Raw genomic sequence first — 17,376 nt, 5'->3', positions numbered from 1 at the left:
CCACGAGTCAGTCTGTTGCAGCCATTATGTTTTGATTATTACATAAACCTATGAGTGTGAAGAGTTGTTTTTATAAAAACTAGATTGAGTTGCTTTACAAAGTTGCTGTTAAATTAGGTACAGGTGAAAACTCTAACAAAAGATTGGAGAAAATAAGTATCTTGAATGCTAAAGTCAAATTCCTTCACAATGTCTAAATTCTTTATCCATTTTAAAGGAAGCCGAAACTGAAAATCATAGATAACGCATGTGATTTTTGTGAAGAAAAGCCCTTGTCTCTCCAAACTAATTTTTCTCAATTTTCGTTTCTTAAGTGGATGGACATACAACTTAGGTAAGCATATCTTTTTTCATCCGTTAACTGACATTTTGATGAACTGTCCAACGACCTGTTCCGGCCCTATGCAGAAGGGGCCTCCTTCTGTGTATGTTCCTACCAGGATCACGGGCAGACAGGAGCCAGTGCTTTTTTTTTTTTCTTTTTTTAAAATTCGGTAGGTGAGTTGTTACACACTCCTTAGCGGATTCCGACTTCCATGGCTACCCTCCTGGAGCCAGTGCTTTTGAACCCGCACTCCCCCTGACCCCAACATCCGGCTAGGGGAGCTTGCAGGAGCCCCACATTTCCTTGTGGGGAGAGGGTGTCTTGGGCATTTCTTTTCAATAGAGCAAATAACCTTGTTCCCTGACAAAGACCATTTTAAATTTCTCTGTGTTCCCATTCAAGGGAAACAGAAAGAAGAGTCCTTTGGCCTCCACTCACCTGCAGCAGCTCCAATGACCTCGCAATCCCATTCCTCCATCCAACGCAGCGGGTCCTCCTGAAAATAAGAGCACATCGCTCGCCACCCTTCATCCTAGCACAAGTAGCCCAGAACCGAAAAGGGAGCTGGGTCACCATCTAAAGGTTCCATCCTAACTGATAAAAAGGTGAAGATGTATTCCTATGTAAGCAATCTTGAAACATGAAAATGTTTACAAAAATTTGGAAAAAGTGAAAGGTGCACTTTACAGATGGACTCGTTATGCTCTGGAAGTGGATTTATGACAGTACGACTTCATACGAGGTCTTGTCCAGGCAGCTTCTCTGACCCCCGGAACCGCCCAGAGAAGTCGAGGGCCTCAAAGAATCCACGTGCTGGGCTGGAGAGGGCAGAAGATGGGAGCCATCGCCCTGGTGCTCAAGGAAAGGCACTGGGCTCTTCATCCTTTTCCTCAGCTCTTCCTCCCAACAGGCGAAGTCCAGCAGAAAGGAACTGTGTTCTCTGCATCTTTACGCCGAGGAAGGACCATTCTAACAGAGGCCAACGCACAGCACAGACTGGCACAGGTACTGAACGGCAATGGGCAACGACGGTTAAAATCCCTGCTGTGCCATTCCGCCTCCTGTCCCAGGTACATGGCATCGACAGTCCACCCCAGTCTGTGTCACATGGCAGGAACCCCAGGTGGGGCCGAGCCCAGAAAAACACCCACAGGCACGAAGGCCTGGTGCAAGCCGGAAGCGGGTCTCCGTTTGAGAGGGTGGTGAGACTAAAGGAGCGGCGGGGGCCCGTGATGAGAGCCCAACCAGAGGGACAGGGGCGCCGGGCTCCAGCCCTCCGGGAGACACCCACCCTGTCCACAGGCTTACCGCTGCCCGGGGACCCATGCTTCTGCCGAAGACCCCAAGTCTCATGAACACCTCTGCCTCTCGTTACTGGAGCGTGCAGGCAGAACAAAGCGGGTTTCTACCACCTGCCACAACCTCAGGTGGCATCTCTGGCTTCAGATTCACTCTGAGAGGGATAAACGAGCCCCTCCCCCCAGGACGCTGAAATGAAGCGGTAAAGAAGCGGACCTTCCTTTTACAGTGCGTCCAAATCCCAGTCTTCCTCCAGGATAGGGACGACACACAGGCAAGCCCTTTGCGCTCGGTGAGAAATCCTACAGCCTGACTTGGGAGGAAAAACAAACAGCAGTCACGGCGCTGAGGTGGGGGCACCAGATTCTTTTCTTCACCCACGTACCCTCCTGGCTTAGGCTCCAATCTCACTCAGCCTTTTCTTCCTCACACCTCACGCAGCTGCAAGACCCAGGACGGAACAGTGTCAGCTTGCGTGTGTTACCGTCTCGCGCGTGTTGGCTCGTGTATCCACAAGGGTACAGGCCAGCCTCACAGCTCACACGCACAAGCACGGTTTGTAGATAACACACCCACTCTGGAGTCTCGGTGGGTCCCTCACAGAAGGCGTCCATCGGGGGTCCGTGTTTCTGCGTCGTGCTGGCGTGCAGGTAGGACGGAGGCTCCAGGAGAGCCGTCGTCATTCACTAGCAGGATAACTGTTGGCACGTGACAGGCCTTTAACTTCAGTATCATCGTGTGTTAACAGACCATGGCCCCACCTGCGGGGGAGGTGGTTTACATACACACACTCCTGCCCACCCCCCCACCAGCCGGGGCAGAGACTCTTCAGCACAAGGGTGCTACTGTCAGGGACTGCGAACAACCCTCCAGGTGAAGAACAAAAGCTCGTGGGGCAGGGGAGGTGCACACCAGATGGGCAGAAGCTCCCTACAGGCAAAGGCTTTATTCCAGCAGCAAAGTCCCCTTTAAGCTTATGTTCTCCGTGGACCTGGGAGAGTCAGCATCGCGCCCTAATGTCGGGGAGTCTAAGAATCGGGGTGCTTACAAAGGCCAGAAACCAGCAGAGATTGGCACAACGTTGTGAATCAACTACACGACAATGAAAAAAAAAAAGGCCAAAACCACTGCCACTCCAGATCGGACTCTGGAGATTGTTCTTCTCCACTGGCCCCAGAAGCCCATCAGACAAGGAGAAATATGACAACTCTGGGAAAACTGCAGACGATTCAAAGTCATTCTTAAAGAGATTTAATTATCTGAATTGCATAAAAGGGGGCAGTACACATTTAAATCTCTGCTACATCACAAACTGCTGTTTTTGTTGTTTTATTAAAGACCCACTGTTTCTACCCATCTTCAGGTTTATGGCTATAGAATGGAGGGAAAACAGGTATTATTAGCAACAGGATAGCAAACAGCAAGCAAGAGTCTGTTCACCAGAATGTCTTCTCCACTGCAGAACAGAGTCCTTTAAAAAGAAAAGGCAGGGAAAGGCTGTGGGCCACCCACGACCAGTAACCACAGCGAGAGAGAGAGAGACAGCCAGGAAAGCGAGAGAGCAGAGCCTGGGTGTCCACAAGCGCCTCCTCGACCCGCACCCTCCTAGCCCTCTGTGAGTGTGCACTCTCCTTACACCTCCCCTTCTGACATCTCAACCCTAAACCAAGTTTCCCTGTCAATTCAAATATAATAAAGACATCATTCCCACAAGGAGGGCCGATCTGAGGATTGGAATGATTTGCCAACATTCTGAGAAAGCCTATTTAAAAACAGCATGGCTTTAAAGACAGGTTCTATTCCTTGAAGACGGGAGGAAAGGGGGGTCTTTGTTAGTGGGGATTGGAGGCATACGGCCCACCGAACAGAGCAGGATACCAAAGAATCCCCTAATGTCTGCAGGCTACCATCCACCGCTACTGTAGCCTGGCTGGGCAGAGGCAAAAGCAAGCAACCCCTCCAGCTCTTCAAAGCCCACAGGTGGAGGGGCAGAAGCAGATGTAGGCTAATGGCTCTTAATAACCAGCATTTAGTGTCATATTAGGACCAAGGATTTATTCCACAATATAAACTGCAACATTTGATACAAGCTACCAAAAAAACAGGCGAGGAGGGAAGGAGCAAGGAGAAAGCCAAAATACAGCTGTGGCAGGTACTTACAGAGCAGCCTCTTTTCTATGTCACTAGGTCACCAGTGACACTAGAAACTAGATGTTTGCGTTCTGACATCAACCAGATGCTAAAGCACCAACACACTGTTTGGAAGTTTGTTTTGTTTTAATTCCAGCCACTGAAACCAACATGGAAGTTATTGCTTAGATAAATAAACCTAGTCTACCAGGAAAAAAGAAAAGTGGATAAAAGAAACAAACAAAAACCCCAAAAGTGAAAAACTTAAGCTCCCCAATATGGTAACAGAGTAAACAAGAGAGAAATCCCTCAAATGAGGATTTACTGGAATTTCTGGTGCTCTTCTGGGCACTGAAACTGAGTTGGACTCTTAAGCCGGTAAATCCCAGAAAGAGGTAAGATTTTAATGCTGTACATGAAAAGGTGCACGCTCCAATCCTTCCACATTGGTGGGAACCCCTGCAAAAAACAGTCAGCATTTCAAACCTCAACAATCACAAACAGCTCTTAAGGAAAAAAATACAAAAAGTGTCAAAAAATTTTTTTAGTCGTTTTTTTCTTTTTTTCAAAGAGTTCTGGAAAAATGATCCCGTAAGGAATAGAAATAGCACCGTTCACAGGCTGGTTTGAATGCCAGTCTTGCAGCTTTGCTGCGACACCGGAGGAGTCCTCTGGCCGAGTCCTGAATTACAGTTAGGGTCTGTTTGTTTTATCTCCGGCCCGGCGCGTCCGTCGCCGCACAGCACGCGCACACGTAGTCCTCCTCCTCGGCCGTCTCGGGAGAGACACCAACACAGACCTGATGGAACCACCGATTGCAGCTGCCATCACACTGGACCCAGTCCACCTGGTTACAGAGAGCAGGGAGACGGGGTTTTCAGGGGAAGAACAGGCCCGACAGACACCGGGCAGGCCACTGCCCCAGCGCTGGGACCTTGGGCACAGCAGCCCAAGCGACCGAGTCAAAGCCAGTCTTCAAGTGGTGACTGCTCTGGGGCTAAGACAGCGCCGCCCTGTGACAAGGAAGCAAAGGGCGTGGCAGCAGCATCCCTCCCACCTTCTTAGCGCTGGGCGGTGAAAGCTGGAGGAGCAGGAAGAGGAAAAAGGGCAGAGGAAGAGTTTCTTCAAGAAAAGGGAGAAGACCCAGGAACGATGTGAGAGCAGAGATACCAGTGGGGGAGGGTGAGCAATCCACTCAGATCGGCTCAAGGCAGGTAAGCAGGAGACAGACCCGGCCGGGTGAGCTGTAGCTTACAGGGTTTCTGAGTTAAGGGAACGCACGTCCTCCGCGGCCCAAACCTCACTGACCTCGTCTCCTTCCGGCTGCAGGCAGCTCACGGCCGGGCAGATGGCGTCCTCGTCCTCAGAGTCCTCCTGCCCCGAGTAGGACGTGTCTGAGGGCAGGGACTGAGTGTCGGCAGAAGGGACCAACTCATAGCTACGCTCCCTCTCTAACTTGAAACTGTTCGTGTCCTTGGGGTGGCTCAGTTTGATTCTCTTCTTTTTAGGGGTCCACATTTTGGCGACTCGATCCCACCGCTCACTGGAGAAACCTTCTCTTTCCAGGCGTCTCTTCAGTTTGCTCTCGAGGCCGCTGACTCCGTCTCGCTTCCCACGGCAGCCGTCACTCTGGGTGGAAGACGGCAAACTCCATTTAGCCTCTTGCTAAAGCCAGCGATGCTAAGAACCGGCTGCACGAGAAGCGGGTGCTGCCCATCGACACCGACACGTGCTGCAGCCCACCCCACCCCCCTTCACGTCCTACAGGACCACCTAACTTCACTGTTTAGTCTACAAAAGCAACACTGGAAAACAGAAATGTCACAGACACAATTCGTTTCAAATTAGCCAACCAGCTCCGGGAGATGGGAGATGCCACATTCTTTTTGCCAAACCCACGAGGAAGTGCCTGACGTCCACAGAGTTTCTATCTAGGTGTTAAGCCACAGACAGCTAAGGAACCAAGGCAATACCTTGCTTCTTTATGGACATCTCCACCCCTTACAGGAGGAAGGTGCATTAATTGAACAGAGCTGATAACAGTGCTACACTATTTGGTGTCATAATGAAAAACAAATCCTAAATGCCAGTGTCTGCCCTCATGCTGTCTTCAGTGACATTCCTCCCTAACTGTCTACATTCTCAGGGGCCTTACATGTTACAGGTCAGCAAGTCCACTCACAGGAAGCAGCAGCAGCATCTTACGCTGCTAAGAAACAGGACATTATCAGTTATCCCCTTCAAGTAAGTCAGCACTCAAAACGGGCACTCTTGGGACTTCCCCGACGGTCCAGTGGTTAAGACTCCTCTCTTCCACTGCAGGGGGCATAGGTTCAATCCCTAGTCGGAGAACTAAAGATCCCGTATGCCGTGCGGTGTGGCCAAAAAAAAACCCAAAAAACAAACAAACAAAAAAAAAGGGTACCCTTGGTCTAGTCACCTGGTCCTCACACCAGCTGTTGGGTTTGGTTTAGAAGAGTTAAAGCATTTGTTACATGTTGACTCCAAGAATGAAGGCTTTATCCCAAAGGCCTTTCCAGCTATAATTACATTTTCATCTCTACAGTAATTCCCTTACTGAAGAAAAATAATCCTGCTTCTAGCTATTATCACATGGAAATGATGAGAAGCACACCTTGCTAAAAGGAAACAAAAATTTCACACAGTGGCTTAAAAGCCAGTATCAAAATCCAGGTTGTGAGCCCAAAGTGCTCAGTGACAGCCATCGGAACAGGGCTGTGGGGTAGGTGGTCTGCATCCTTTCCTGGACCAAAGACAGCATCTCGTCCCCGAGCTATTGACGGATGACGACACTCCGAAGCACGCCGCCGCCCAGACCCCGACGCCCACCTTCTCACTGCTGGGTCTCACTGGAGAGCTGCGGTCAGCTTGCTGCGCAGGGCTCGGCTTTGCGAGTAGCGTCTGGTAGAGCTCCTGAATTTCAGGAAGGGACACCTGGAGCAGCTGGGCCTCCATCAACAGCTCACTCACTTCTGGGCTTAGACCTGCCGGAGACCAGACCAGATCACGGTGACACCCACCTTCGACATGAGTGGAGGAAGACCACTGCTCCCATTACCACCCTTTCCCTTCAAGTGAGGTTCACTCCACAGGCCCAGAGCCACAGCGTACCAGGCCCAAACTGGACTGTGTAAGTCTGTCAGTGACTAGGAGGACTCCTGCTAACGCAGGAGGGAGGTAACTCTGCTTTCACAGAAGCACAGAAGAGCCAGGGCCTAGGCACTCTGAGTGGGCCCAGGGTTCCAGACAGAACTCGTGGGGGAGAGTCGCCCTCAGGGAGGGACAGGAGGAAGGAGGCAGGGTCTCTCTAGAGCCCCCTCAAGTCTCCTAAGTAATGAAGCAACAAGGGAACCCATGACTTAGCATCTGATGACCACAATGCTTGGTGTTTAATTATCAGTTGGCATGGGATGAACCCTTTCATCCCTGAAAACAATGGATATAAAGACTTCCTTTCTGTTTCTTTTGCATTTACGAGCCTTTAAATACAATTCTTCTCCTACCTTACGAATACATAGTAATCCATATCCTACATACGAGGATAAAATCCTTTTTAATGGTTCCTGGTTTATCTGCAACAAAAACCTACTGCATGATCACTTTTTACTATTCAGCCCTCAAAATCATAACAATAATAATGGTGATGATAATAATAAATACAGACCATGGAGGGGGATACAGCTCCGTCCAGTAGAGAAGGGAGAGTGTAAATATGAGGTTCTGTTGTCCCAGTCATCGGGCAAGGAAAAGGACGTGGGGCCAGGAGGCTGAGATAGCTGATGGAAGGAAAACATTGCACAGTGAGGCTTCTCCAGGGTTAAAACTACTCCCACCAGCCCAAGGGAAGTAGTTTGGGTTATCAGGTAGCAACTAGCAAAGAGAAAGACTTGATTTTCCCAAACTGAAAGAAGTCTCCTGGCATCTCAGATCTGGCCAAACCAACTCATATCCACCAAGCCTTTGGTCTTCCTGGTTGTACCTGGACTGACTGCAGAGGTGAAGAGCACCACTGGGAAATAAGTCATTTTCTCTGCATGGAAACAAATCACACAGCCTTTTAATCTCTAGGTAATTCTCCTTCTGAAGATTATAACCAGACTGACACAGACATGTACCCCCTCCGGGTAAACCAACTGAGGAACTTCCAGATAGCATTCACATCCACGTCCCTACCTTCACCAGAGCTTATTAGAGGAGCTAGGAGAAACAGTCCTTTGACCACAAATTAGTAAGTAAATAACAGCTGTGTCTTTCCCTTTTATTAACATAGGTGAACTCCTAGCACATCGTGTGTAAGGAACACAAATGTCTCCAATGTAGGCTGCCCAAATATCCACAACTCAACTATGAGACAAAAATGTAACACATCATTTGCTAAGTGCCAGGCACTGTATTTCAGAAGCCTGGGGAGAAATTAAAAAGACAAGGAAACAAATACAACAGAGACCAATCTTCTGTCCTCATCTCTACTCTGCATGACTTTCAACGCCTACACTTCACACGTCTCTGCTGGTGCAGCACAAGGGACACGTAGTATCTGCAAGAGAACCTGCCAGACTTGCAAGTCACCAGGGTAACGTTGTGAGAGGCCTGAGCACTGCCTGCCTGGCTGCCCTCCTCATCTCCCACGGAGACGACAGAAGCCTGGCCGTCCCGGTGACGCTCAGGGAACATGGCTTTGGCAGGAAGACCACGGATGGTATGAAACCCACCGCCTCTGCTCTGAAGCAACTTACTAACACTCAAGACACCTCAAAACCTCTTCTTCCTCAAAAGGCAACAAGAGACAGGAGGAGGCACTTTCCCTTTCTCCTCGGTGACTTACACGAGAGGAAGCAGGAAAAAAACAGCCAAGCAAAGAATTTTAAAACACATGTATATTAAAAATACATCTGGTTCATACACATAAATGGAAAAATCACATGTACGTATGGAGAGGTGAAATCTGCTCCACAGGAAGCGTGCCTGACTATCAGGAGCAGAGGGAACTGAGGCAACACGGCAGCTACGCACAACCCTTGAAGGTAAGGCGCATGCTGGCACCGGCGGCACCACCAGAGCTACCGGCTCCACAAGAAGGTACAGAGCTGAGTCCGATAAGGAGCGAAGGAGAGTTCCGGCTCACCTTGCTCGTCTCTGGCGCCTGTCCTGCCGCGGCCTGCCATCTGCCGCATAACAGTCCTGCGCCCGCTCGCTCCCGCACGGACTGGAGGTTCCCTGACGAGAGCAGTTGTCGGGCTCTGTGCTGCCAGTTGACGGTTCTTTCGATCATATACCGCAGCGCATCCCCCTCGGGAAGGCGGACTCGGATACGCTGGAGGGAGGCCAGCAGGGGCAGAATTTTCTCTAGTGGAGGTTTCTCTGACCTCCGACAATGGGGACACAGCCAGATCCGGGGGCCCTGCGCAATACTGGGTACCGCCACACAGCCGGTGTGGAAAGCATCCCTGCAGAGTTCACACTGGATCATGGGGGCAGCTGGGGCCTTCTGACACAGGCAGACCTTCATCTCCACATCCTGGACTGGCGACAGCAATTTCCCCTCATTGGCTTGTCTGAGAGACTGCAAGGCTTCCATTTCTCGTAAGCGGGCTTCCCCAAGCGTTGCCATCTAGAAAGGAGATAACAATCAAGGACAATGTCACAGAGAACTCAGTCTTCTCCTAAAACTAGGGTCCTGGTGGCTAAGAACACCGGGCCCCAGAGTAGACTCTGCCTGCCTCACTAAGTCACGTGGGCAACAACATCCCACGGTGGCTAAATTTCCACACGTACAGAGTCAGTAACAGTGCCCACCTCACAGGGCCGCCACGACGGTGACATGGGCTGTGTGACAGACGCTCTGACTGGCACTCAGCAAACCCTCTGTGTGAGCAACTACCTAACACACACCATTCTTCGAAGTCCAACTTCCTCACACATTTCTCTCTTAGAAAATGTACCTCTCTTGAAAGATACAGGCTTTTCACAGTCTAGGTGTACTAATTTCTGAGGTTTTCGATTTGTTTTCAGTTCCACTAGCCTTTGAGTTCTTCCAGAAAGGCACTTTAGATGAGAAAGTCTGTTAAACAGCTGTAGTAACCTGTGTCTCTTACTGCCTTTAACATTAGGCCTTATATGTGCGCTGGACACCGGAACTGTATGTAGTGAAACTGGGTCCCTCACGAAAGGATCAAACAGAACCACTTCACCAGACTTCCCTTACACACATACACACACACACTCACACATTGTAAGATCATGAGGGCAGAGACAAAAGCAAGCTGCTTTTCTGCAGAAAGTGGCAAGTATACTCATTATAAAGTCTTTTCTCTCTATTAAAACGAGAGCCATGTCTCAGCAAAGTTCTGAGTTCAGTTAATCTGTATAAGCGACTTGGAAACACAAACATAATCAGCTTCACAACAAAAAGCTGAAGTGACACTGAACATGTTTCTGACCAGTATGTACAAGCTGTCCATACACGGGACTTCTACGTGAACAGACCAGGCGCCCACTACATAAACCAGCCCAGGCATTACAGATTTATTCACCTCGCACCATGAAGTAAAAGCTGCCTAAGGGTGACCAATTCAAATCACTAGCTATGTCAGAGTTAGTCGCTACCCCCTCGAACATAACACATCCATCTTCCACAGCAGAAGGCTGGACCACCAAAATCTTAATACTTCACTGAGAGAGAAATACAGAGCAACAGGGGGTAAACATAGGCCTTTAAAACTGAGCCTTCCCCTCTAGAAATAAAAACTACAGGCTGCAGGAACCATTCCTTTCCCAAGTCTATTCCTATAAGTAAGTCCTTAAAACGTTAATTTGTCATAGTTAAACCATTCTCGATGATCGGATCCAGCCACCACCAGATCCACCCTGATTCACCAGAAGAGGAAGCTGAGTCCTAAGGCCAGATCGACTCTTCTGGATGAGAGAAGAAAATGTATGAATGATGGATTAGGGAAGAAACAGATCTAGAAGTAAACCACCTAACAAACCTTTGGTATATTTAAGAAACCTACTTATTTCTCTAGCTAAAAACAACGTACAGGCAGCATATACGGGTTATGTGATCACAAAGTGATCAACAGGTAATGTACAGAGGTTCGCAGACTAGATCAGCAAGACTAGACAAGCAAAACTCAAGACAGTGTCTTTACAAAAACGAACCACATAACAGTGGAAAGTAGTACCTTGAAAACACCAGAATTATGCTCAGGCAGCCGCATCTGATTAGAGCCTGAAGTAAGGGACAAACATGCCAAAGAAAGTCTGGGTCAAAATACACAAACACATCAGGGCAATCCCATGTCAATCACAGGAGAGGTCAGGCAGCTACGAAGGATCAGACCAGAAAGAAGGTGCCTGGACCAAGGACGAGCCCAGGCCCAGTAGCAGGTATGTTCCTGCTCTGGAATGGACAATGCTTTGTGCCTTCAAAACCATCCTAGAAGTTTGACTTCATCAAACCAAAAAGCTTCTGCACAGGGAAGGAAATCATCAACAAAATGGAAAGACAACTTACGGAATGGGAGAAAATATTGGCAAATTATAATTTGATAGGGGTTAATACCCCAAATCAATGAAGAACTCATACAACTCAATAGCACAAACAAACAAACAAAACACGATCACCACTACCAAAAACAAAAATCCAATTAAAATGAGCAGAGGATCCAGTAGACATTTTTCCAAAGCAGATATACAGATGGACAACAGGTACGTGATAAGATGCTCAACATAACTAATCATCAGGGAAATGCAAATCAAAACCGCATTGAGATTATCACCTCACACCTGTTAAAATGACTGTCACCAAAAAGACAAGAAATAACAAGTGTTAGCCAGGATGTGGAAACAAGGGAACCCTCGTGCACTATTGGTGGGAATGTAAACTGGCGCAGCCACTGTGGAAAACAGTATGGAGGGTCCTTAAAAAATAAAAATAGAACTACCATATGACCCAGCAATTCCACTTCTGGGTATACATCTAAAGGCAACAAAAACACTAACTCGAAAAGATTATCTGTACCCCCATGTCCAGTGCAGCATTATTCACAATAGCCAAGATATGGAAACAACCTACATGTCCACTGATTGAATGGATGAAGAAAATGTGGTATGTATATACAATGGAATATTATCAGCCATAGAAAAGAAGAAAATCCTGCCATTTGCAAGAACAAGGATGAACTTTGAGACCACCATGCTAAGTGAAATAAGTCAGAGAAAGACAAGTACTGCATGATCTCACTTATATGTGGAATCTACAAAAAAAAAACAAAACAAAAACAACCCCACAGATACAGAGAACAGACTGGCAGTTGCCAGAGGCAACTGGTGGGGGAGATGGGTGAAGAGGATCAAAAGGTCAAAATAAGTCCTGAGGATGAGATGTACAGCATGGTATGACTATAGTCATTAATACTATGTTATATATTTGAAGGTTGCCAAGAGAGTAGATCTTAAAAGTTCTCATCACACAAAAAAATATTGTAACCATGTGTAGTGATGGATACGAACTAGATTTATAGTGCTCATTCTGCAATATATACATATACTGAACCATTGTACTATACACCTGAAACTAATATAATATTATAGGTCAATTATAGCTCAATTAAAAAAAAATTTTTTTTTTAGTTTTCAAAAAGCATCCAGATCACATAGCTATCCCTCTTTTGTTCTGATACTCTGCTCACTAAACATTAGCTAGATACTGCTTCATCTTCCTGAAGATGATATAATCTTTGAATCAACAGGGCTTACACTAAATGCAGGTCAGACTCAAAAGTATCCAGTACCCTTTTAAGTGTATTTCTTGTTGTAAACTAGTTAAGTTGGCATTGCAGTTCACATATCCGTTAGCCTGAGTGTCCTGAGTCTGCATCCCTGGACCAAGCCTCGGGCACTGGAAAGACTGTTTCTGAATCTGGGAGGCCTTCCCTGAGTCCTCTGCACCTCCATGCACCTTCCATTCAAAACTTTTACAAATGACAATTCTCCCAAAGTCGTTTTGGTAAAACAGAGTACTTTTAAAGTTATTCTTCTACTTGCGTTCCCAATATGACCAGTAAGTAAGAGAATATCCTCCCCCATGGAGAAAAGAGGAGGAAAAACCCCAGTACATACAGCTGAAGCAGTCTCTCTGCTTTCAGTCAGAGCTCTCTCCAGGTCACTCAGACTCTCTACTCTGGGGCTTCTCTTCTTGCCACTTGGCAAGGGCTCCTTTAACTTTCTCTGTTTCCTCTTCAACCCCAAAAGGCCAATATCACATCGAGGACACAGCACCTAATGTGGACAAAGCACAACCGCTGGTAAAATGGATTTCAGATGAAGCATTAGGAAGTCCCCAAATAAAAGCCTAAGGAGTGGGAAGGATGTGAGCTTCTTAGTATTTTCTGTGTAACATGCCTCCCTGAAGCCAGAAACTCTCTTCTACAAAGGAAGGAAGAAAGGAAGAGAGGGAGGAAAGAAAGAAGGAAATCTCACAAAAAGACTTTGATTCCAGATTCAGTCAAACAGTAAGTAAAAAAATGATATAGAACGATTCCAGTCATAATGTGTGACCAGCATCAGCTTACAAAAAAACACAAGAAGGGCAACTATAGCACTTTGAGAAGTGGATGAAATCTTTTATCGAGCTTGTTAAAAGCAAGTGGTGAAGCATGGCCAAGGTTAAACGTCCAATTTCAACAAACTGAGGAACTTCAAGGAGGAAAATTTCTTTCTTAGACAGTGAATGCTATCCCTAAACATATGCAGAAAACATTTCAAGATTCTTCTAAGTCTCTACTGAAACTTTCAGTAGAGACTTAGAAGAATCTCCCTGGCTCCACTGAGAAAAATAACTCCTAGAGCATAGATCAGTCAGTGATGGCACCTCTGTGTGTGAGGGACACATGTTTTGCCAGGCTAGGGGACCCAAGGTCTTGTAGGTGGGCTAACTGCAAACTTACCTCCAAGAGAGAATAGGACGAATTCTCAGTCAGGAATGTATGAGCAGCACATTCTTTCCAAACGTGAACCTCAGCTACTAGTGACTCCAGTCTCGGTAAAGAATTCAGATGCACCGGGATAGACCGGCCTCGCGTAACAAGTTCTATCAGTGTGTCTAACACTGGCACACGTCCTCCAGCCTAATAAATCAAGGGGAAAAAAAATACTTCTATGTAAGTGGGAAAAGTACCATTCGGACTGGGCCTACCCCATGATTTCAACATATTAAATTCACGGACGGATGCTGACAAAACCTGCCAGCTGGCTGATGGTGGTGGAGGTGGAGCAGTGTGGGTTCTTCCACTCGACAAGTAAGAACCTACTTTGTGCTGGGCCCATGGATACAACTTTGGACCCGGCATATACTGTGGTCCCTTCGTTCAGACTGTTTATGCCCTTGTCAATTCACTTGTCATTTTGGTCCCTATGGATGGTTTGAAAAACATTCAGCAGAAATGTAAATCTGTAATAACTCAAAGGATTTCCATACTTTTATTAGAGAAATAAAAGCAACAAAACAAATACTTTATTCCAATTCACTCACCAATGATGAATTATAGTAACTCAATATAGATTATTCAGGAAACCAAAATGAGTTGTGAAAGCCCACTGGCTCTCCAACTTTATTATTCATTAAGAATCATCTGGGGGCCTTCTATTTATTCTCACAGGATTGAAACCGTAAGGGCACAGGTATTCTGCTGGATGCGTAAAAAAGGTGACTCACAAATTATAGCCTATGCCTATGATACTCCATTTAGAAACATATGGAGTACTCCCTAAGTGAACAGCAGAATACTGGATGACATTTTAAAATAAATAATCCACTAAACACGAAGAGGTTCCTTGTTGTTGGTCACACCTCTCTACTAGTCCTTAAATATATGATGCAAGGAAAGGCCAGGCTATTATTTCAGAAATGGAGCAAAACTTGCTTTTTGTCCTTATGGACATTGTTGCAAACATAGTACTAAGTAGTACATACATTACAGCACGTGAAGGGAGCAAACCCACCCAGATGTGTGTCCTCGCTTCTGATTTCATACGCTCACCTCTCCTCATCGCCATGACCTCACCTTCTGGCTGCCAGCAACCACGAGTGAAAGGGGGACCATGACGATAACCACTACAGTTCCAACAGTCACAGACAGGAGCCTGCATCAAAGACCTCACTGGGGAAGCTTATGTACGTAGCAAACACTTGCCTTGGTTTTTTCTTTGGCGGGCTGGGGTCACCCCTTAATTATGTAATATTTATCAAACAATGTATCTTCTCTTCCCTATTAACAAGAATAGATGTCCAGATGTTTTGTTGAAAACATGTGGCTAAAACTGTCCTGTTTGGCATTTCTCATTAGCAATTGGTTAATTAGCACCGCTTAAAATTACGTAGATATTCAGAAGACCAGATGGTATTTTATTCCTAGACTCTGATGGCTTCAACAAAACAGAACTTGAGCCTCAAGAACAATATAAATTAAAATTTTAAAAACCTATCCCATTAAATAATTCAAAGATCTTTTTTCTCAATAGGCCTGTAAGACCCACTGGTTTATGATCGTTAGAGAGAAAAAGGAAGACACTCCCACCAACCACTTTTCAAATGAAGTTATCCAGCTGAATATTGGGAAAAACATAGAATATATTCTGTCTATACCTTAATAATGTTACAAGTGAATTTAATTTTCTATTTTAACTTATAGGTAAGTCTTAGCAAGTATAACATCTAGCACAGGGGCACAGATACTCAGTGCTGATTACTTTGGACAGTTACTTTAGAACGTGCTAATCTCACTGCTTTTGTAGGTATGGAGCACATTTAAGTCACTACTTGGTGAAAGTCCTGGGCCTGAGGGCCTAGTTTGGCCATGTAATCACGTATCGAGACTCACTGAATCTGCTACTCTTCATTATGTAAACTCCAAGCAGTTGGCAAGCCAGCAAGAGACAGCCGTACTTGTCAGACGTTAGAAACTGTGTTTCTCCCACAACTTCATTTTTAGCTCTTTTTCCTCAACCCCAACCAAGTAATTAAGTCTGTTATGGGAGGGTCCCAAGCTCCCAGAAAAGGTTGGTTAAATTACCTAAGCTTTAAATACTGAGCCAACTAGTCAGGACAGTAGATGGGGTGGGTAAGTGCATCTACACAAGGTTGAAGAGAATCAGTAATCTGGCCAACCCAAACACTGAACCTGTGTAGTGAGATCCAACATGTTCCCCCCTTACAAGTGTTTACATTACTGCTCTTTAGAGAAGCACTTACACACACGGGACATTTTGTAAACCCACCTGCAGGGCCTCTACGTCCTGAAGCCAGTCTCTGGCTCTCTGCACAGAGTCTTTCAGAGCCGCACCATTGGGCAGGTACGCGGGGATCTCCTCGATCTCCTTAACCACTGTAGCAAGGCTGTTCAATGAATGCCGAGGCCTACAAAAGCAAAATGACACTACTTAGCTTTTACCTTGTGGCTCATTTTTCTCATGGTTTACTTACCAGAGAAAATAGGAAAATCACTTCAGGGACTTCCCTGGTGGCACAGTGGTTAAGAATCCACCTGCCAATGAAGGGGATGTGGGTTCGATCCCTGGTCTGGGAAGATCCCACATGCTGCGGAGCAACTAAGCCCCTGCGCCACAACTACTGAGCCTGTGCTCTAGAGCCCACAGGCCACAACTACTGAGCCTGCACGCCACAGCTACTGAAGCCCATGCGCCTAGAGCCCATGCTTTCCAACAAGAGAAGCCACTGCAACGAGAAGCCCGCATACCGCAACGAAGAACAGCCCCCGCTTGCCACAAAAAAGAAAAATCACTTCAAAGGAAATTCAGAATAGCAAATAACTTTTTTCAAATGGCAAATAACTACTAGATATCAAACTACGTATTTTCAAATGGTTGCATAAGACTTAACGCAAATAACTCAGTGAAGCATTTAAGTTCGACTTATTTCTGATTTGACATCGGAATAACCATAAACTCGTATTTGCAAAAGATAACTTAGGGATAATTGACGCTATGTTAAACTAGATACGCTATCAAGACTCATACAGCTTCACTAATAAAATTAAAAATCTCCAGGATATCAACATACCAAAAGCACAGAACCCAAAACTTTTGTACCGTCTGCTCAGTGACCACTATTTCAGGATTACAAAATAATGTCTGGAATCTAGGTATTTCTTGTACTTTATGTTGTCAATTGGAACAGTAAAGATCTGTCAGACAGAAAGCAAGATTAGGGAGGAATCATCTTCTCCCCTCGGATGGTTAGCTTGAGTCCAACCCATCTCTCGAGTATAGATAAGGTCACAAAGCAACAGCACTAATGTGGAGAATTACAGCACCATCTTCATCTTAAAGACAGTGCACCCTGACTCTCAGATGTTTCTCTTTAAGACTCCTTGGGATCTTTTTCATTAACTGTGGGTTTAAACAGTTCCACTTATTTGGAAGTGTTTCCTTCTCTCAAAGATGTTATCCTCGAGGTCCAGGGAAATTTCATTAAACCAACTCTAGAAAAGGTATTTCCATTTGAACCACTCATTTCACAATCGGTTAAGCAAGGAAAGAAATTAATATTCTTTTGCCCAAGCTCCAAAGCAGCTCCGAAC

The 17,376-nt window shown here is 46.2% G+C and overlaps 1 protein-coding gene across 10 annotated transcripts in view; it reads right to left on the bottom strand.

The window, feature by feature from the left end:
- Positions 1 to 2,859: 2,859 nt before the first annotated feature.
- KDM5B (lysine demethylase 5B) overlaps positions 2,860 to 17,376 on the bottom strand; it is a 73,153-nt gene continuing 58,636 nt past the window's right edge. For 9 of the 10 annotated variants that reach the window (XM_082413066.1, XM_082413065.1, XM_082413063.1 and 6 more), the window contains 8 exons: positions 16,055 to 16,193; positions 13,726 to 13,905; positions 12,899 to 13,057; positions 8,901 to 9,386; positions 7,440 to 7,551; positions 6,605 to 6,759; positions 5,063 to 5,383; positions 2,860 to 4,601 (listed from right to left, as the gene is read on the bottom strand). In XM_082413066.1, coding sequence (XP_082269192.1) covers positions 4,464 to 4,601; positions 5,063 to 5,383; positions 6,605 to 6,759; positions 7,440 to 7,551; positions 8,901 to 9,386; positions 12,899 to 13,057; positions 13,726 to 13,905; positions 16,055 to 16,193 — 1,690 coding nt within the window. In that variant the 3' untranslated portion in view covers positions 2,860 to 4,463. The remainder of the gene's footprint in view (positions 4,602 to 5,062; positions 5,384 to 6,604; positions 6,760 to 7,439; positions 7,552 to 8,900; positions 9,387 to 12,898; positions 13,058 to 13,725; positions 13,906 to 16,054; positions 16,194 to 17,376) is intronic. The other variant, XM_082413067.1, reaches the window with a different exon arrangement.

The sequence above is a fragment of the Balaenoptera physalus genome (genome assembly GCF_965194825.1).
Source record: "Balaenoptera physalus genome assembly, chromosome: 1".
NCBI classification, from domain to species: Eukaryota; Metazoa; Chordata; class Mammalia; order Artiodactyla; family Balaenopteridae; genus Balaenoptera; species Balaenoptera physalus.
Note: the sequence above shows the minus strand (reverse complement) of the source record. Positions and strands in the feature narration are given on the sequence as shown.